Raw genomic sequence first — 21,249 nt, 5'->3', positions numbered from 1 at the left:
CAGTGGTAAAGAATCAGCCTGCCAATGCAGGAAACTCCAGTTAGATACCTGAGTCAGGAAGACTCCCCTGGAAAATGAAACAGCAACCCACTCCAGTATTCTTGCCTGGGAAATCCCATGGACAGAGGAGCCTGGAGGGCTACAATCCATGGGGCCACAAAGAGTCAGGCACTACTTAGCAACTAAGCAACCACAACAAAAATCACTAATAAAGTTGAACATCTTTTCATATGTTTATTGACTTCTTTTGTGAAATTCTTGTTCACACCTTCTATCCAATTTTTTTTATCAAATTGTCTTTTTCTTATTGATTTGTAGAAATTCTTTATATATATTTGGATATGAGTCCTATACAAATCTCTTCTTCCACTCTGTGGCTTGCTTTTCCACTCTCTTAGTGGTATGATCACTACAGTCCAATGTTATCAATTTCCATAAACATTCTAAGTCAGCAGTCAAAGAACATATGCATTCTTTAGGGAACTGGATGAAATTATCACTGTATAGACCCTCCTCCAGCTCTGTCCAGCTCTGCCTGGGCAGGGACGGGGGTCTCCAGAACCCCAGAGGATGGAAGCTCTAGCCACATGCACACTTGAACCCACTTTCTCACCCACACACATTTCCCCAACCCTAAATCTGAATGGCAGGTCAACACTAATTGGCAAACATCCCCACTTCAGAGTGAATGGGCTGAGAATTACATCTCAGAGTGGCAGGCTGTCAGAAAAGGCCAGAAGACTCTGGAGCACAGATTAGATGGGATCAGACCACTTGTGCGTGTGTGAGTCATTAATGTGTTCTCCCATGCATATACATGGCCCTGGGTACCTGTGTGGCCTCCCCTCCTGATCAAGGACTTCATGCGGAAGCTGCCGCATGCTCATGTACACTACTCTATGTCTACAACGTGAACGGTGCCCCTGAGAATCAATGCTCTTGTGCAGTGCACAGCCTGGACCCTAGTACTTGGCGGTCTTGCTTTCAAGCAGGAATAGGGCAAAATCAGACAAAATTTGAGCCATGGCTCTAGCCAAAGTAAGGAAATACAAAAACAGACTTAAGTATGTGGCAGGCTCCTGTGTCTGCTCAGACATGACTAGACAGAATTGGACCATCTTTCAACCTAATCAGATGTCAGTAAGGCTCTGTTGCTGTTATTTAGTCACCAAGCTGTGTCCAACTCTTTTGGCCAGCTTGGGCCAAACTGGATTCTGTACTCAACCGGGAATCTGGGCCGTATGCCTATGACCCATCTATGTTTGGCAGGTTTCCCTGGTCTGGGGCAGCTGCTCATTTTGTTCTAGATAAGATGGTTTCTCCCGCAGACAACCCTGGGCAGGGGGTACCCTAAGGAGGAAGAGGAGGGTGGTGGCCCCAAATCTGAGGTCCCCAGCAGTATGTTGAGATCTGAAGGCAGCTCGGAGTGGAAGATGGGGGCCAAAGGAGGGATGTGGGAACAGAGCTGACAGCCCTGGGACAGAGGAGGAAGCGAGACATGGGGGTGGCCTTCCAGGGGCTTTCTGGCCCTGACCCCTGCCTGGTGACACCCCCAACTCTGGGGTCTGCTCAGTGTCCCCCAGTCCCAGCCCTGCTGGAACACAGGCAGCCTGAGCCTCCCGCTCCTGGAAACCCAGGGGTGTGGGTGCCTGTCCCCAAGGGCAGGAAGGTGAGGCTTGTCAAGGGGCAGTGGACAAATAGGTCCCCGCGGCCTGGCTGGAGGGGACGTGCTGGATGTGAGCCTGTGCCCTAGGGGCTTACACTCCACAGAAGGCCTACTAGCCCCACTGCCAACATTCCTGCAAGCGCCGGCACCCAGCTCTCACCCTCAGGGACATGGACGCCGCACACACACTCCCTCGGGCTCAGGGGGACACACTCCAGAAACTTGACAACGCCCCGCAGTTTGCCCCATGCCCCACCACGCGCTCCCACCCCCCGCACTGCTCAGTTCTGGCCAGGAAGCCACGGTCGCGCCTGCCTGGGGTTCTGAGCGGCCAGGCGAGCGGCGCCTGTTTGCGCAGCTAAGTGGCATCTGTGTACAGAGCTGCGCGCTTATCTCTCGCAAACACGGCACCCACTGCCTGCCTGCATTAAGCCCGGGCCCGGAACTCTTCGTCCGGCACGCTCATCCGGCCATCGCTGATAAAAAGCGGGTCGAGTGGAGGGCACCACCCTTCCCCGGCACCCCACGGCCTCCGATCGCCCAGGGGGGGCCAGGAAAAGTGACCGGATCCCTATCAGTGGAGCTCCAACCCTGGGGAGGCCCGAATCCCTCCAGCGCCTCCCCCGCAGCTGCCCCATACCTGCTCGGTCAGCCCTGACCCCTTCCTCTCTAGACGGCCGGGACTGTGGCCATCAGCCTGGCTGCCCCTCGGACGCCTGGCTGTGCTGGCCTCCTTCCCCTTGTGGTACCCACGTCTTGACCTGGATTCTCAATGAATGGGAGCAGGAGACTCCAGAGGAATTCCTAAATATTACCACCCCCCACTGCTGCTGCTCCAACTACTACTGCTACTAAATAATATCATCATCAAAAGAATATCTAACGTGACCAAAGCTTAACCGGGGCACAGGGCTGCCTGAGAAGCATCACTATCATCTGGTTTCATCTTCCCAGCCATTGTCCAACAATTGAGCAAGGAAGGCATTGCTATTCGCCCTGGTCCCTCGTAGCTCAGCTGGTAAAGAATCTGCCTGCAATGCAGGTGGCCCCAGTTCAATTGCTGGGTTGGGAAGATCTGCTAGAGAAAGGATAGGCTACTCACTCCAGTATTCTCCGGCTTCTCTGGTGGCTCAGGTGGTGAAGAATCTGCCCACAATGTGGGAGACCTGAGTTCGATCCCTGGGTTGGGCAGATCCCCTGGAGAAGGGAACCCACTCCAGTGTTCTGGCCTGGAGAATTCGCAAAGAGTGGGACATGACTGAGTGACTTTCACTTCACAGAAGTGGAAACTGCTGACTTAGAGAAGTTGAAAAGCTTAGCACACAGCACTTGAACCTGATGCTGCCTGAATCCAGAGCCTGCACCCACCTCCTCACAAGAAACCAGCAGGTTCACCCAGCCTCCTGAGTCTACCGATGGAGAAACTGAGGCAACTGGAGGAAGGCAACTCCCAGAGAGCCCTGGTGTGCCACATCTGTGCCCTGCCCACTGCATTCAGGCCTCAGGCAGCAGCTTGGCTGGGGGGTTGCTGATATTGATCATCTAAGTCTAGATCTGGACCTGCAACATTGTTACATCTCGGTTTTGCTCTTAATTAAATCCAGTCCAGTTAAATAAGTCCATGGAAAAAGTCAGAGACCCCTGTTTTAAACTGTGAGGAAGGGTAATGCACAAATAACTTACAAATGGGAATTGATTCTATTCCACTATTAATCAAAAATGCAAATTAAAACAAATCGATGCTTTTTTTTCTATTAAAAATTTTTGGCAAAGATTTTTTTTTATGATAATTTCAAGCGCTGCCCAGGCCCATTTGCAAACACTAGAGATAAGACTACAAGAGAACTTTCAGAAGGCTGGTAACATGTGTATAATCTTTCATCCCGAGTTTCCATTTCTGTGAATGTAACCAGTGGATACATCCAGAGATAAGCACCCGGATACACATCACAGCTGCAATTAACAACAGCACACACACAATAAGGTAAACACAAATGCCCCAAAATGTCCAATAACAGGAAAATTATAGTATGTAGGAAATATGTACCATTTTAATGGAGCCATTAAAAATTATGTTTTAGAAAAATGTTAAATGATATGGAAATGCTTATGACATGTGCTTAAATGGGGGAAAAGCAGAGTACAAAAATCAGTCATATAGAATGATTCTGAGTTTGTAAATATATTATGTATATATATGTACTTATATATACATAACCTAGGTTCAATACCTGGGTTGGGAAGATCCCCTGGAGGAGGACATGGCAACTCACTCTAGTATTCTTCCTTGGAGAATTCCATGGACAGAGGACTCTGGCAGGCTACAGTCCATGGAGTTGAAAAGAGTTGGAAACAACTGAGCGACTAACACATACATATATATTTACAGAAAGAAATGTTTCTATGTATCTATTTCTAGGAAGAAATCCTGCATGGATATACTATACATTAAAATGCTCATATATGTATAAATGATTCACTTTGTTGACACCTGAAACTAACACAACATTGTAAATCAACTATATTCCAATAAAACATTTTTTAAAAATTAAAATTAAAACAAATATTAAGAGTAAATATCTCTTGGGATGGAATTATAGATTTTTTTTTCCTTTAAATTTCTCTACTTTTTCTAGCTTACAATGAATATGTATTTAGAATCAGAAAAGTGCTAATTGAAAAAATTAAAAACAAACAAAAGAAATGAGAACAAAAAGTGTGGAACTGACCACCGCATTCCTGGCCCGGTGTCAAAGTCCAGGCCTCCCTCCCACTTCCTCCAGTCTCTGGTCAGGAATGAGGAGCCTAAGTTAGGACCAGTCCCCAGAGGGGCTGTGGTCTCAACTGGGAAACAGTAGCAACCAGACTCCAGACCAGGGAAAAGGAGAGACCCACGATTCACCAGGATTAGGTAACGGGGCAGGTACACCCCCAAGGCCCACAGAGAAGTGAGTATCCAGCTCTTTCTCTCCTGAAGACACACGCCCAAGTGTATGTCCAGGAAGAAGGCCTTTTGGGTGACTGAGGAGGAGGCTGGGTGCCCCATCACTCCCCATGGAAGTGATGGGGCCTTGTGAACCCCAAGTTTCTATAGCCTTGCAGCCTAAAGGAAAGGGTCATTTGAGGAATATGGTACCAGACAGGCCTAAGCTAGAATCCCAGCTCACAACCCTCTGGTTTTCAGTAAGCCACTTTGCCTCTCTGAGCCTCAGTTTCCTCATCTGTAAATGGGCATGAGAACACCCTTACAAGGATCATTGCAGGGACTACACATAATTTGCCATTATATTTTTCACATAATGGGAAAAAAACAAACAAACAAAAAACCCCACAGAGTAAGCGTCTGTTAGCAATACCCGAGGCTGTTGTGCCTGTCCCAGGACTCAGAACCACAGACCACCATCAGGGCAGCCTGCAAGTTCTCTATTCCCCACCCGGTCATCTGCTCCCCGGGGGACTCTCACACCCAGCTGTCACAAACCACTTTTTGGATCCCAGCTCTACGTGTGTGTGCTGCTCGCTAAACACTTTGCTCATTGTTTTACCTTTAATCTCCAGAGCAGTCCTGTGAGGTCAGAGATATTAGCTCCATTCTACTGATGAGGAAACTGAGGCTCAAAGAGGTGAAGCAACTTGCCCCAGGTCCCACCCCAAGCAGATGGCCATGCCAGTCGAGCCCTGGCCAGAGCTCATTCCTCTGCTTCAGGCCGCCTCATGGAGCCAGGTGCCAGCGCACTCCTGGGCCCCTGCCCCTCTGGTGTCAGCACAATCATGGGTGACTGAGGCCGTGAAGCTGTGTCTCTATTACTTATACTCCCAGACTGGGCAGAGCTCTGCCTTCCTGTGCTCTGATTAATTATACCGAGAGCCTCCTGAGAAAATCATGCCCTTCTCCCCCCACCTCTGTTGCTCTCTGGCTTAATTACTTCTCCTCCTGGCTGTAATGAATGTCTCGGAGCCCCCAGACAGGAAACTTCATCAGGAGCGGCCACCTCCATGACTCAGCCCCGCCCCCCAGTCCCATCCTTTTGGATCCAGACCCAGGCCCAGCCTCTGCCTCTGACCTGCTTCAGCTAGAGAGCATCTGTGGGACAGAGACCCCCAGCCCCTCCACCTCCCAGACCTCCCTCCACCTCCCAGACCGGAAAACCAGACACAATAGATCTGCCCCAGGCTAGGGGGAGGTTGGATCCTCAGTGTGCCCCCAAACAATCTGCCCTCAGGTTTTGGAGAAGATGCTCTGAATGGCAGCTCCTCCTGGCTCCCTACCTGCCCACACCCCCCATAGAACCAGCCCGAAGAGGCCAACCCTTCCTTCATTCATCCAATATTCCCTGAGCACCTATTTGGTGCCAATCCTTGTTCCCAGCACTGGGAACACGACAAGGAGCAAGGCAGACAAGGTGTGTGTGTCCTCTAGGAGCCCACAGTCTAGCAGGAACACAGCCCCAAACCAGCAAACAAACAGATAGATAAAATTATTTCTGAGGAGGTGGAGAGTGGGAGCAGAGAGAGAATGATAGCTTGAGTGGCAGGGGATGGGCTAGGAGAGATGGCACATGCACCTCCTCCCCACCTTGCTTGACCCTTATCCTGGAAGTCCTTATGGCAGTCTGCTCTGCATCTCTCATCCTGTTAGGCCAACATGGTCTTACTGGATCCTCACCTCCGATGACCCAGTGCTTCAGTCACACACCCACCCCAGCTACCACCTAAAGGAACCACAGGGAGTAGAGGGTGATCCGTGGGAGCCTGGGAGCCACCGCGTCAGGACTGAAGACGGGGTTCCCTGCAGCCACCCAACCTCTCCTGTCGGTCTCTTTGCCCTTCCACTGGGGTCCATGATCCCTGCATCGACCACCAAAATAATTTCCAGGTAGGTCAGAGAATTAAATGCAAAAATAGACTGAACCCTAGGAAACCAGGAAGAAACAGGATGATCAGACCTCTTGAGGAAAGAGCTCTTTACGAGCGAGCATAAAAGCACTGGAAGAAATCACAGAGAGAAAGGTCAATAGCAGCCGTGCTCACGGAACCATTAAACATGTGTGCCCGTCATAAAAGCATAGCCAACATTACGACTTGGACCACCTCCCTCTGCCAGGCTAACTCCTAATGTGTTCTGGATTCAGCCCCAAAAGGAACTTTCCCTGATCCCCACCCCACCTCTCACCCACTCCTGGGTCCCTCTGGATCGGCTGTCACCCCTGACTGCTCCCTGCACCCCCAGCTGCTCAACCCTCTGTCAAAGCAGAGAGGAAGCTGTGCTGAGAACAGTGGTTTCTACTTTGATCTTCATGGTCCGTGGGCACCTTGATGTCTTCTTGTGTTTATTTTTATTTTTGATGTTGCTGTTCAGTTGCTAAGACGGGTCTGACTCTGCAACCCCATGGACTGCAGCATGCCAGGCTTCCCTGTCCATAGGATTCTTCAGGGAAGTCCTAGGATGTTATTTATAATTGCATGTACATTGGATGCAAATTAGGTATTTAATAATAGAAAGCTGATTAAGTCATAAATGAGAGAATTTTACCCTTGTTGAAGTCTTAAGCAGTCACTACAAGGCACCGTTAGGAACTACTATGGGTTGAATTGTGTCCCAAAAAGATATGTTGAAATTCTAACCCCTGTACTTCAGAATGTGGCCTTACTGGGTCACATTATAGGATGGTTATAGAGGTAATTAATTAAGACAAGATCATACGGGGTAGGGTGGCACCTAATCCAATATGATTGGTGTCCTTATAAGAAGAAGAGACACAGGGAGGAAGTAGCCAGGTGACCGTGGAAGCAGGGATTGGAGGAACTCGTCAACAAGGCAAAGAATGTCAAGGATAGCCAGCAAACAGCAAAAGCCAGAAGAGGCAAGGAAGTCTTCTTCCCTACAAGTTTCAAAGAGAGCACAGCCCTGGCGACACCTTGATCTTGGACTTCCAGCCATCAGAACTGAGCGACAAGAAGTTTCTGCTGTTTTAAATCACCTAGTTTATGGTACTTTTTAGGGCGATCCTAGCAAATGAATTTGTTGTTGCTGTTCAGACCCTCAGTTGTGTCTGATTCTTTGCAACCCCATGGACTGCAGCACGCCAGGCCTCCCTGTCCTTCACCATCTCCCAGAGTTTGCTCAAACTCGTGTCCATTGGGTCGGTGACGCCACTCAACCATCGCATCCTCTGTTGTCTCCTGCCTTCAACCTTACTCAGCATCAGGGTCTTTTCCAATGAGTCGGCTCTTTCCATCAGGTGGCCAAAGTATTGGAGCCTCAGCCTTAGCCTCAGCATCAGTCCTTCCAATGAATATTCAGGATTGATTTCCTTTAGGATTAACTGGTTTGATCTCCTTGCAGTCCAAGGGACTCTCAAGAGTCTTCTCCAACACCACAGTTCCACCGCTCAGAGTGCGCTCCCACTGGCCCCTCGCGCTGCACAGGCGGATGGGACGCGGCCAGTGGGAGGCTCACCAGGATCTCGTACCGCGTGGCCGGGCCGGCGTCACCCCCTTGTGGCAACAGTGTGTAATTACAGCCTGCGGGCGCTCAGGGAAATCCGCGTCCACCACCCGCTGAGGACCAGACTCGAAGTTTGGGGTGTGGAGCTGCGCCCTGAGTTCCCTGAGTCCGGAAGGCTGACTATTCACCCTTAGGACAGTTTCCTGAACCTTGCTGCCCCTTAACCCTCTACCTACACGTTAACCTCACCTCTAGACATGCACATCTCAGGATTAACCCCATGAAATTTCCATTAGTTGAACTTTTTAATGTATAAAGAACACACAAAAACATCTCAGTACAAATGACCCGTATGAACTCTGTCCCACATCTTATCTTCATACATGCAACACACACACAAGAGCTTCCAGCCAAATGACACAGAAATACCAAGTAACACCACAATACCTTAGCCCTGAGTGCCACACAACACCTCAGTCCCCAGAGGACCATAAGCACACACACAACACCCCTGGGTCGAGCTCGCCAACCCCAGCCTCTTCACCTCTCCCTCTCCTCCTCCTCAAACTCACTGGGGACCTCCCCATATCGAAAATCACCACTCTAGGGACCAGCCCATGTCTCTACAGCACTACTTTTCAGACTTTAATGTCCATAGAATCCCCTAGGGGTCTCATTAAACTGCAGATTCTCACTTGGTAGGCCTAGAGGGGACTCCAGATTGGACATCTCTAACCATCTCCCAGGTGATACCATGGACCACACTTTGAGTTCCGTGGCCCTGCTTCTTTCTCCAGCCTCATTTTCCCCAGGACTTCCATGCTATGGTCTTATCCCATGCCCCTTCCCAACTCCCTGCCACCTGACTCCCCACCCTACCTCTCCACCACCCCACTGGACAGTCACAGATGAGTGAAGCCAATGGCCCTTTCTCAGGCTTTGGGACATCTACACAGAGGGCTGTCCCTTCCTTCTCGAAACATGGATTCAGAGTGATTCCTGGTGGGCCTCCTGCCCTGCACCCCCTCTAACCTCTCCTCTTCCTACAGCGCTCCTTGGCAGCTCATGCCCAGGACCAGGGGTTCATCTATCACTCTCTCCATGCCTCTCCAGCCCTGACCTCTCTCCTGAGTTCCAGGCCCCTTTTCCAATTGCCTGCTAGGAAGCTCTGCCTATGCCCTGAAAGCACCTTACATCCACTTGTCTGAAACCAGCCTCCTAGGATCTCTGTAACAATGGTGGGAATTCCCTGGTGGTCCAGTGGTTAGGACTCTGTGCTTTCACTGCCAAGGGCACGGGTTCAGTCACTGGTCAAGGAAATAAGATCCTCTAAGCTGTGTGACACAGCCAAAAAAAAACTAATGCCTAACTTCGTGGCCTTGTGTGAGAATCAAGTTAATACATATCACATGCCTAGAACAGGAAGGGTTTGCCTTATTTGTTTTGCTGCGCTGCACAGCTTGTGGGATCTTAGTTCCAGCCCACAGCAATGAAAGCACCACTACCTGGACTACCTGGGCATTCCCAGAATTTGCTATTACTATAGTGCGTGCTCAGTCGCTCAGCCGTGTCCCATTCTTGGCAACCCTATAGACTATAGCCCTCCGGTCTCCTTTGTTCGTGGGATTCTCCAGGCAAGAATACTGGAGTGGGTTGTCATGCCCTCCTCCAGGGGATCGTCCCAACCCAGGGAATGAACCCGCCTCTATGTTTCCCGCATTGGGAGGCGGGGGTCTTTACCACTAGTGCCACCTAGGAAGTCCATTATTATAGTAGCCCTTCCTGAAATAAATATCCTCAATACCTAGAGATTATAAACTCGAGAAAGACCCTTCTTATCATAAGGTTATGGACAAATCCGACTTTCTCCCTCTGTCTCCTTCTGTCATCTCAGATAGAAGGGCTCTATCAGATGTTAACATATCTGCATGCCAGCCTCATCTTTCTTAAACTGCGGATAGTTTATTCCTTTTAACAAATCCCCAGGACAGCAGGGTGAGAGAGACAGAGAGTAGAGAGCCCCCTGCTGCACAAGAGGCTCATGACACACTTAGAACTGAAAATCTTAAATCCATAAATCTGCGGGTTTCCTCCTCCACCTTGTACTATGTATTTGTGGAGTATTTAGTATTTCACATATTTATGCCTTGGAGGAAAACCGCTTGGAAGGAGAAAACTAGTTTTTATTAAGTGTTTACATTATGTCAGACTGGGAACATGCCCATATGGGAATTCATTGAATTTTGTATTTTGCAAATGTCCAAGCATTCATAAGAGTTGAGATTGTATAGTGAATCCCCTGTAGCCATCACCCAGCTTCAACAAGTATCAGCTTCTAACTCATGGTCAGTCTTGTGGCTTTGTTCCTCCACCCCACTTTCCGTTCTCCTGGCTTTTTTGAAGCAAATTCAAGGCATCTTATCATTTCATTTATAAATATCCCATATATACACTAAAATACATGGAACCATTTAAAAACATTAATGCACAATCATATCACACCTAAAAATTAATATACCAAATATCTTTTGTGCTCCAATTTCCCTGCTTGTCAAACTGCTTACTGTTTGTTTGAATCAGAATCCAAATAAGAAACAACAAGGTCCTATTGTATAGCACAAGGGACTATATTTGATACCTTATGATAAACCAGAATAGAAAAGAATATGAAAAAGAATATATATATGCCTACCTACTCCAGTATTCTTGCCTGGAGAATCCCATGGACAGAGAAGACTGGCGGGCTACAGTCCATGGGGTCACAAAGAGTTGGACATGATTGAGCAACTAACACACAAACACACACACACATATAACTGAATCACTTTCCTGTACAGCAGAAATTAACATAACATTGTAAATCAACCATACTTCAATTTCTTAAAAAAGGAATCCAAATAAGGATGAAAAAGGGACTTTCAAAATACATCTTTTGACTTGTATGTTCATCCTTTCCCTTCCTCCTCTTTTCCTTGAAGTTTGTTGAACAAACCAGGTTGTTTATCCTACAAAATTTGCCAGGAATTGGCTGACTGCACCGAGAGCTTTACATCTTCACCATGATGCAATGAGATCAAGTTTTATGATCTTTCCCCCATTCTACAGGTGAGAAAACTGAGGCTCAGAGAATACATGCCTTGCCCAAACCTCTATAACCAAAGAAGTGGCAGAGCCCAGGCCTCCTGTCTTCCATCCAGAAAAAAAAAATGGAACCTCATCCTCAGAGCACCTAGTTTAGTACCAGGCACGTACTGAACAGTGAAGAGGGCTGCCTCAGGGCAGCCTGTGAACACAGATTCCACAGACCCGGCAAACCACGAAGCCAACCTTTCCTTGCCACGGGCTCTGCTTTTTATTTTTATTTTTTGCCACACCACAAGGCCTGTGGAATCTTAGTTCTCTGGCCAGGATGAGATCTGCACCCCCTGCATTGGAAGCACGGAGTCCTTAACTACTGGACCACCAGGGAAGTCTCACACAGCCTCTGCTTCTTTCTCTCTGTTCTCTCTTCATTAATTCATCCAATAAATAGTTGCTGGACACTTCTCACATGCCAGGTGCCATCACGGCATGTGAAAGAGTGTGGCTGTGTGCCTCTGTACATGGGTAGATGGGTGTGGTCTCAAGGAGGAGTGGGTTGGGCTTCTAACTCTGGATGTTGTGTGTGTGTGTGTGCGCATGTGTGTGTACACAAGTCTGTGTACATTTGAATCTCCAGATCTACATATCCCTGAAATTGTCCATGACTACAACTGGGTGTATACCTACATGCTCTCAGTACCTCAGCACATATATGTGCATGTGTTTCTATGTATGACAGTTGCTGAGAAAGTCTCTGCAAATATGCAAATGTGTGTCTGAGCAGAACTGTCTCTGTACATCTGTGTGTCTACACTTGTGTATCTCTCCATGTGCACATGTGTGTCTGTGAGACTATAGATGCTGGGAGTCTCCAGGTTATGTATGCTGTGTCTGGACATCTGTGTGCATCTTAATGGATGGTGTGGGTCTCTGCTTTTGTCTGATCTGTGTATCTGTGTGTGTGTTTCTTCCTGTGCCATGATTGAGACTGTCAGCTATCAACCCTGGCCCCTCACCTGCCCAGATTCCTGTTACCTCAGTGTCCACTTATACTAAGGCGCAGCCAAGGAGGCTTCTAATGGGAGGGAAAACCTTGACCCTTCAAACCTGCTCCTGTGCCCAGGGCCGAGGCCCCTGCTGAGGGGAGGCGTCTGGGGACATTAGAAGGTTGTGTCTGCTCCCAGCATCTTGAGGACCCAAGACCTGATAAGTGCCCTGGGACTTCCCTGATGGTCTAGCAGTTAAGAATCCACCTTGAATTGCAGGGGATGCAGGTTGGATCCCTGGGCAGGGAACTAAGATCCCACATGTCTCGTGGCAACTAAGTGTAGCTTGCTGCAACTACTGAGTCCCATGCCACAGTGCCACAACAAAGGCTCCCACATGATACAACAGAGATCCTATGTGCTGCAAGTAAGACCTGACGCAGTCAAATAAATAAATCTTTAAAAAAAAAAAAAAAAGATAGGAGCCCAATTCTGAGCCCACTGACAACAGGTCTTGCTCTGAAAAATGAAACCTCAGCCAGCTCCAGAGGGAAAAACAAAATTTAAGCTGGGACCATAGACCAACAGTGCCCCTGCAGGCCTTCAGGTCAGAGGGGTGGGTTAGGTGAGGGTGCTGACCCCACACACCCACAGACGTCTCCTCCAGAAGGCAGGGTCAGTTCCCAACCATAGGCTGGCCTGCCCCAGGGATAGTGGCCCCAGGGTTATCTGGCCTGGAGTTAATCATCTACTTGGGGTATCCCTGGGTCCCATTGGCTGTCTGCAGACACAGCCCTCTGGGCTGAAGTCCAAGGAGAGGGAAGGAGATCCCCAGCCAGCATCAGCCCCACCGGCCAGGGGAAATAGGGTGGATGCTCTTGGCTACTGGGCCTGGTGGGCCCTCGGGAAGCCCCCCAGCTGAGGAGGGAGACATCAACCCTGCCCTCAGGGAGCCCAGTCTGAGAAGAGAGGTCGTCCTTGCCCTCACAGGGGCCCCGAGTTGGCAAGAGGCAGGACTCAACTGCAGCTGGGGGCAAAGGACCTGGAAGAATTGATGAGGGGCCAGGACAGAGGCAGGGATCCAGAGCAGCAAAGGCGGGAGAGACCAGAAGCGGGAAACCCAGAAGTAGAGAGGGGTTGGGGAGGGTGGGCACTCTGCGGAGGGGCTTGGATGGAGAGACCAGGAAGGGAAAGCACATTTGAGGGGGGGGCTCTCTGAGAGCAGAAAGAAGGAAAATCAAGATGCCCCAGTGGATTCTGGGAGAGGGGGCAGCAATAAAGAGAGAAGAGAAAGGCTGCCCTGGAGGTGGCCCCACAGGGCAAGGTGTACAAACCCTCCCTCTCATTGCTTCACTCTCTGTTGGAATGCAGGATTTCAAAGCAGGAAAATGGAAAATTCAGCGGAGATCACAGAGGTCAGCTCCCGTCTCCTGCTGCCAGGAGTCTCCTGCCCAGGTCACTACGTGCATGTACTGTGCTGTGTGCGTGTGTGACTGCTTGTGTAGCGTGCACCTGTTCATAGGAACGTGTCTTTTGATGGGGGAGGCCCAGGAAGGGTCGGTGCACTCACCCGGCATCCTCTGTGGTACTCAGGAGAGAAGAACCCAGACTATGCTCCCAACGCAGCCAGAGCCCCAGGAGTCCTAACTTCCAGCAGAGGGCACCCAGAGCCATGTGAGGGTGGAGTGGGGGGACCTCCGTACGCCAAGGGTCTGCCCGTGACACTAACAAGCTGTGTGACCTCAGCCAATTTGTCGCCCCTCTGCAGTTGGTTTCACCCTCCATAAGGACAGAGGGTGGGACCCCATCAGAGCATAGTGTACCCGAGGGCAGGATGTGTACCTCTGATTGCGCACTGGGTGTTTTTAAGCAGTACACGTTTACAGTATTAAGCAATAATGAATCATATCCTATGAAAGTTTTCAAGTCCTTTGCACATCTTGCTTAATAACATGAGTCAGGAACAAAACTGCTTTGCCTCAAAGACCAGCTCCACTGCTCATGAACTGAGTGACCTTCGCCCTCACATATTTCTGTGCCTCAGTCTCCTCATCTATAAAATGGGTGTAGTAAGAGTGTCCATTCTGGAGTCATTGTAAGGCTTCAGTGGGTTACTATTTGTGAAGTGCTGTGCAAGGGCCTGGTGTTCTGCCTGTGTCAGCAGCTATTCTACCAAGGAAGAAGCCTCAAGCTTGCTATGGGATCTTGACCACCTGGCACTTCCTAGCCATCTTTGTTTCCAACAGAAGCAGTCAACACTATCCAACTGGAATATATAAGATTTTTTAACCTCTCTATTTGTAAGGCTTTCTTACAAGTGACATCGGCCTTCTAGTTACAGTCCTGATGTGGATAAATTTTAAATTTCCACAAAGACAAAATTCTTCAAGGTGGCACCCAGTGGCTGGGGTTTGGCAAACCCTGGTAACCTCCATAAGCCTCCTTCCTTGGTCAGGTGGCTGCTCTGCCCTCTTGCCCTAGTCAGACTCCTCCTTGATTGTTCAAGACCCCGCAGAGCGCCAGAGCCACCTTTGGGGCCCCTGCGCCCTTCTGAAACCGGCCTTGGCAGTAGATTAGACATGCAGCCACCCTTTATCTCGGCCTCGTGACTCTCGCTAGTGGGTTCCGTCACCCCCCCCCCAAAGGGGCGGGGGATACTGTCAGCGCCGCCCTCTGACCCATGGCCAGACCCGCGCCCCCGCTCCCAACCCCGTCGTCGCACCGCCCCGGACGGCCCAGCCCCACCCCCCTGCAGGTTAAGAGGCTCCTGAAGGCAGGAGCTCCTGACAGACGGTCACTTGTGGGGGGGCGATCCGGTCTGGTTGTCATGGCGACGGTGCGGCTGGCCTGGGCCCTGTGGGCCGCGCCTGCGGGCGGGAGGCTCCGGGGCCCCCGAGGCACCGGGAGCGCCCGGAGGCTGAGCTGCGGCGCACGGCGGCAGGCGACCAGGGGTACCAGCCCGGGACGCCGGCTCAGTACAGCTTGGGGGCCGGCCCAGCTAGCCCAAGAGGAGGCCGAGGGAGCCAAGGACGACGTCCATCCGTCTGCAGCGGAGGAGCCGTTGTGGACGCCGCCCCCCGCGCCTCCGGTGCCCCCCGATTCCCCGGGGCCCCCCGCCGGCCGCTCGCCGCTGCAGCGAGACATCCAGACCTTCCTGAACCAGTGCGGGGCCAGTCCCGGGGAGGCGCGCCACTGGCTCACACAGTTCCAGGCCTGCCATCACTCCGCCGACAGGCCCTTCGCCGTCATCGAGGTGAGCCGAGCCCGGCGTCGGCTGGGTCACAGACCGGGGGTGGGGGCTCTGTGCCGACGTGTCGCCGGGCCTGGCAGGATGGGCTGTCGATTGGGGAGGGGAACCAGGAGGGGGATCAACGGAGCCCTAACGAGCGCCCGGGACTGGGAGAGACCGAGGCCCTCGAAAAGCCTGGCTCCCAGCCCGGGTGAGGAGTCTGGGGTCTCCAGCCCGTGGTATATGATGCGCCAGAGTAGTCCTCCCACCCTAGGCACAGTTAGGGGATCAGTTGGCCACTGGGGAACCTGGAGAGAAGCCGCCTGCGTCACCCCTCCCCCTAAGGTGTCCTAGAGTCCAAGGTCGCAGGGAGGAGCCGAGAGAGGAACGCTACTGTGAGATAAGAGGATGATGGCAAGACCCAACGGGGCAAAGGGCAGAGCAGGTGGGCGCAGGTGACCAGAAATGGGGTCTGAGAACTCCTGGGCAGGATGGGGACCCCCCCCCCCCGCCCAGAGGGGACCGTGAGGACCAGGCTGGAGGAACAAGCGAGTGAGGAAGGAGTCAGGGTGGGCGTCGTGCCCCCTGAACGCCCATGCCTCCGCAGGTGGAGGAGGAGGTGGTCAAGTGCCCGAAGGCCGTATCCAGCCTGGCCTTCGCCCTGGCGTTCCTGCAGCGCATGGACATGAAGCCGTTGGTGGTCTTAGGGCTGCCTGCTCCCACGGCGCCCTCGGGCTGTCTTTCCTTCTGGGAGGCCAAGGCACAGCTCGCCCAGAGATGTAAGGTGTTGGTGGACGCCCTGCGGCACAATGCGGCCGCCGCCGTGCCTTTTTTTGGCGGTGGGTCTGTGCTGAGCGCTGCTGAGCCAGCCCCTCACGCCAGGTGAGTGCCGACCTTGCCTGTCCCAGCGTCCTCGGATCACGCAGCTCAGCCCGCGCAGCCCCAGCCCCGCGGGGCCTGGAGGCGATCTCCTTGAGCCCCGCGTCTGGCCCACAGCTACGGCGGCATCGTCTCCGTGGAGACCGATCTGCTCCAGTGGTGCCTGGAGTCCGGAAGCATCCCCATCCTGTGTCCCATTGGGGAGACCGCCGCGCGCCGCTCGGTGCTCTTGGACTCGCTGGAGGTGACCGCCTCTCTGGCTAAGGCGCTGCGGCCCACCAAAATCATCTTCCTCAACACCACAGGCGGCCTGCACGACGGCAGTCAAAAGGTGTGTCTCCTCCTTTCGGGCCCCAGTCCCTGCACCTCCGCGCCTCCGCTGAGCATCTCTCTTGGGGCTCCTGCATGCCTCCCTTTTGGGCCCCAGAGTCAGTCTCTCCGAAGCCGCATGGGTCGGGAATGGAGTGTCAGGGAGGGATTCAGCCTACGGTGTTCAGGTCTGAGCCCTCTCTGGCGGAGGACTCCGGGAGGAAGTAAGGAAAAGGGGTTAAGTGAGAAGAGGTCCGTAGGGCGGGGACGCAGTCCTAGTGCGGCTGCAGGTCGGAGGCTCACCCCCTAGTCCGGGACACAGGTCCTGAGTAACGTGAACCTGCCCGCCGACCTGGACCTGGTGACCAATGCCGACTGGGTGGGCACTAAAGAACGCCAGCAGATTCGGCTCATCGTGGACATACTCAGTCGCCTGCCCCATCGCTCCTCCGCCGTCATCACCGCCGCCAGCATGTTGCTCACAGAGCTCTTCAGCAACAAGGGTGAGGGCGAGGGCAGGGGCGCGCCGGTGTTTGGCGTTGGGGGGGCGGGGGGGCGGGCAGGAGAAGCCACAGTAAAGGCTTCCTGCCCTTGCCAAACCTAGGGGAGGTTTGCAAGGAGGTGGACCGGCCTGGGCTGCAACTTGGGTGGAACTAGGGAGGTGGGCGGGACTTGGCTGGGTGGGAGGAACCACAGACCCAGCGGACCCCAGTGGAATGGGTAGCTCAGCTGGTAAAGAATCTGCCTGCAAGGCAGGAGACCCCGGTTCGATTCCTCGGTCGGGAAGATACCCTGCAGGAGGGATAGGCTACCCACTCCAATATTCTCGGGCTTCCTGGTGGCTCAGACGGTAAAGAATCCGCCTGCAATGCGGGAGACCTGGGTTCGGAAGATCCCCTGGAGAGGGCATGGCAACCTATCCCAGTATTCTTGCCTGGAGAATCCCCATGTACAGAAGAGCCTGGCGGGCTACCTCCAAGGGGTCGCAAAGTGTTGGACACGCACAGCACAGGAGAGGTGGGCGGGGCCAGGAGCCGGGTGGGCAGGGATGGTCGGGACTAGGGGAAGTAGGTGGAACCACAGGTGAGGGGGGGAATTCGAGGGACGAACTGCCTAGGAAAAGCATCTCCCTGAGTGAAAAGCACAGACAAGTCTATGCAGACCATAGGAAGCATCTCATTGTGGAGAGCTCCCAAGAAGGTAATTGTCCCACCAGCCACCTTCCTGTCTGGAACCTCCACCAGGCTGCGCAAATGTAGGAGTGGAGGGGACCTGGATCTTGGACTGAACGAACCCCTCCTCCTTCGTCCCACCCCCAGGTTCGGGGACGCTGTTCAAGACCGGCGAGCGGACGCTGCGCGTGCGCTGCCTGGACAGCCTGGACCAGGGCCGCCTCGTGAACCTGGTCAACGCCAGCTTCGGCAAAAAGCTCCGGGACGACTACTTGGCCTCGTTGCGCCCAAGGCTGCACTCTATCTACTTCTCTGAGGGGTGAGCCTGAGGCCCCAGAGGGCAGGGGCCACGGGACACGCCGGAGAGCTTTGGGTCAAGAAGAGGTCCCAGCCTGCCTCTCCCCCGCTGCGCCAGGTACAACGCGGCAGCCATTCTGACCACGGAGCCGGTACTGGGGGGCACCCCGTATCTAGACAAGTTTGTGGTGAGCTCCAGCCGCCAGGGCCAAGGCTCCGGCCAGATGCTGTGGGCGTGCCTGCGGCGGGATCTGAAGACGCTTTTCTGGCGCTCCCGGGTCACCAACCCCATCAATCCCTGGTAGGTCCTGCCCTTTCTGGCGCCCCTCTCCAGTTCTCACCAGCCATGCCGGGGATCCACCAGCCTGGAAGGTTGGGCCTCCCCTTTCATTAGCCACCCCTCCCCCATGAGAGATGGCCCGCTCAGTGCGGGCCCCACGTTCCCCAGGGAGCAGACCACACACGAAGCCTGAGATTTCCCTAGAGGCAGAGCACACTTAACTCTGCTTTGTCCTCTTAAGGTAGATGCCTTGAAGACAGTCTGCACCGGGCACACAGCCTGCCTCTCCCAGGGTCTGGAGAAATTCAGCCCCTTACCATTTTAGTCCAGGCCCAGTTGCCAAGCTCTGACCCCAGAGCTCTGACCCTATTGCATCTCCAGGGGGACACCCCCTCCTCTCTTTCCTTCTGCAGTTATCCCCTCATTCCCTCACTACTCTGTTCTGCGGGCACCAAGAACAGAACAAGGACCCCTCCCCGGGCTGCACAACCAAGGCAGTGTGGAGAGAGGAAAAGGCGGCCTCACTCTAACCCTCCTAGTTGTGTGACTCTGGCTAGTTATCTAACTTCTCTGAGCCTTAGCTGCTCCTCTGTGAAAAGAGCATAACACCAGGCTATTGACTGGTGCTATGAGAATAAAATCAGATTACAAACCTCAGGTCCTAGCAGTGTGTTCAGCATATACACGCATACCCCAGAGATATTACCAGTTTGGTTCCAGACTGCCACTATAAAGTGAATATTGCAATGAAGCAAATCACATGAATTTTTTGGTTTCCTGGTATATATGAATGTTTACACTATTTTGTAGCCTGTTAAGTGTGAAATAGCATTATGTCTTAAAAAACAAATGTACATACTCAAATTTAAAATAGTTTTATTGCTAAAAACTGCTAACCATCACTTGAGCCTTGAGTGAGCAGTCATCTTTTTGCTGGTGGAGGATTTGAAATATTTCAAGAATTACCAAAATGCAACAAAGAGACATGAAGTGAGCAAACGTCTGTTGGAAAAATGACACTGATAGACTTGCTCCACACAGGGTTTCTGCAAACATTCAATTTGTAAAAAACATAGTTATCTGCAAAGCACAACATGCCAAGTCACTTCAGTCATGTCTCTTTGCAACCCTACGGACGGTAGCCTGCCAGGATCTGTCCTTAGGATTCTCCAGGCAGGAATACTGGAGTGGGTTGCCATACTCTCCTCCAGGGGATCCTCCAGACCCAGGGACTGAACCCAGGTCTCATGTCTCCAGCACTCGCAGGCAGGTTCCTTACCACTAGTGCCACCTTAGTGAAACACAAAACGTGGTATGCCGATAGTAGGTTCTCAATAAATGAACCAGTGAGTAGTGAGCCCTGGTCTTGCCTAAAACCAATCTCCCAACCCCACCAGGTACTTCAAACACAGCGATGGCAGCTTCTCCAACAAGCACTGGATCTTCTTCTGGTTTGGCCTGGCCGATATTCGGGACTCTTATGAGCTGGTCAACCATGCCAAGGGGCTACCAGACTCCTTCTGCAAGCCAGCTTCTGACCCAGGCAGCTGACCCTCTCTACCAGCCCTTCAGGCCCTGGGACAGCCAGTGTGGACTAAAGGCCATGCCTGCTGGAGGAGACCCAAGGCAGCCACAGGCCGGACCAGACATGCTGGCTGAGTGAACTGCAGAAGCAGCAGCAGCTGTTACTCTACCTGCCCAGAGAAGGGCACCCAAGGGAGGACAAGCACAGGAAGGAAAAGGGCCTGCCCAAGACCCCCTACTTGCTCCAAAGCCACAACCAGATGGCCCTGAATTTCCAGTCTAGGAAATCTGGAGGGAGGAGGGTGCCCTTGCCTTTAAGGGCTCTACTCAAGGCTGAGGGTGGACCAGTGTCTTTGACCACTGTGCTGTTTTGAGGCTTCCTTGCCCAAAATATCACCCACATCTGCCTTATATTCCACCATTCATTTTAATTCCTTCGGGTCTTGCAGCTTCTCAGGAGGCCTTGATTAAAATGCAAGTACTTGTCTGAAAGTCAGCTCACACTTGAAAGGAAATTAGCACTGACCCTCTGGGAGCAACACCTTGAGGGCTGGGGAACCATGGGACTCCTAGAGGGAAGAGGAGAGCTAAATGAGGCCGAGGCCCCGAGACGAACGCTGCCACCACCTCCCTCAGCCAACTGTCAGCAGCCCCCAGAGGGGCGTCCCTACCCCTTAGTGAGGAAACGTCTTCCATTCCACAAACCGGACTGACAGCAGCCCCATCTCCCTTGCCAGGCAGGGCTCAGAGCCAAGCCCAGACTCGGAGGTCTTCCCCTTGGTCCCCCTGGAGGTTGTGTCTCCATCTTTGCAGAAGCGGGACATCTCAGACAGGCGAAGAGTCCAAAGCCTGTGGTTGCATTCGACATTTCTGACCCCTACCATGTGCCAGGCTCCACACTGGCTGCTGAGGCTACCTTCTGTCAGGAGGTGTGTGGATGTGTAGGGAGGGACCAGGGGCTGTTGAGAGACCAACCCCCCCAGAGCAGCCTGTCTTCCCTGAGGAGAGGGGTGGCGTCAAGTACACAACTGGGTGTGCGCTTTAGGCAGACCTGGCCTGGAATCCAGTTCTGTGGCTTCAGGCTAGCGGCTCAACCTTCTCTGAGCCTCCATTTCCTCACCTGTAAAATGAAAGTTCCTCGGCCTCAGAGTGGACCTTTAATCAGTCCGCTCCCTCTAGCTGCCCTCGCCAAAGATTTCTCTGAAAGGAGCTGGCACCAAATAGCGAGGAAAAGACAAGCCACGAGGGGGACTGAGTGAAAGGTCAAAGCATGTACTGCAGGGAGCGTTTGCAGACTGGAAAAGAGAGCCCCAGGACAGGGGAAAGGTCACGGGCGGGTCAAGGTGGGGCTTACCCGGGTATGGGCTTTCAAGAAACC

The 21,249-nt window shown here is 52.5% G+C and overlaps 2 protein-coding genes across 2 annotated transcripts in view; one reads left to right on the top strand and one right to left on the bottom strand.

Moving 5' to 3' along the window:
• Nucleotides 1–21,249, bottom strand: part of LOC122440752 (protein LSM12 homolog) — a 78,137-nt gene that overhangs the window by 23,278 nt on the left and 33,610 nt on the right. The gene's annotated exons all lie outside the window — the stretch shown is intronic.
• On the top strand, nt 14,958–20,363 carry NAGS (N-acetylglutamate synthase). Its single transcript, XM_043467327.1, has 7 exons — nt 14,958–15,434; nt 16,018–16,292; nt 16,407–16,620; nt 16,921–17,101; nt 17,918–18,089; nt 18,186–18,368; nt 19,745–20,363. The coding sequence occupies exons 1-7, from the start codon at nt 15,009–15,011 to the stop codon at nt 19,896–19,898; spliced, it is 1,605 nt and encodes a 534-aa protein (XP_043323262.1). The 5' UTR covers nt 14,958–15,008; the 3' UTR covers nt 19,899–20,363.

The sequence above is a fragment of the Cervus canadensis genome, chromosome 1 (genome assembly GCF_019320065.1).
Source record: "Cervus canadensis isolate Bull #8, Minnesota chromosome 1, ASM1932006v1, whole genome shotgun sequence".
Classification (NCBI taxonomy): Eukaryota; Metazoa; Chordata; class Mammalia; order Artiodactyla; family Cervidae; genus Cervus; species Cervus canadensis.
Note: the sequence above shows the minus strand (reverse complement) of the source record. Positions and strands in the feature narration are given on the sequence as shown.

Coding starts and splice junctions, on each gene's coding strand:
- NAGS (XM_043467327.1), top strand. CDS start 15,009: ATGGCGACGGTGCGGCTGGCCTGGGCCCTGTGGGCCGCGCCTGCGGGC. Junction 15,435..16,017: donor GGCCCTTCGCCGTCATCGAG/GTGAGCCGAGCC, acceptor ATGCCTCCGCAG/GTGGAGGAGGAGGTGGTCAA. Junction 17,102..17,917: donor AGAGCTCTTCAGCAACAAGG/GTGAGGGCGAGG, acceptor TCCCACCCCCAG/GTTCGGGGACGCTGTTCAAG.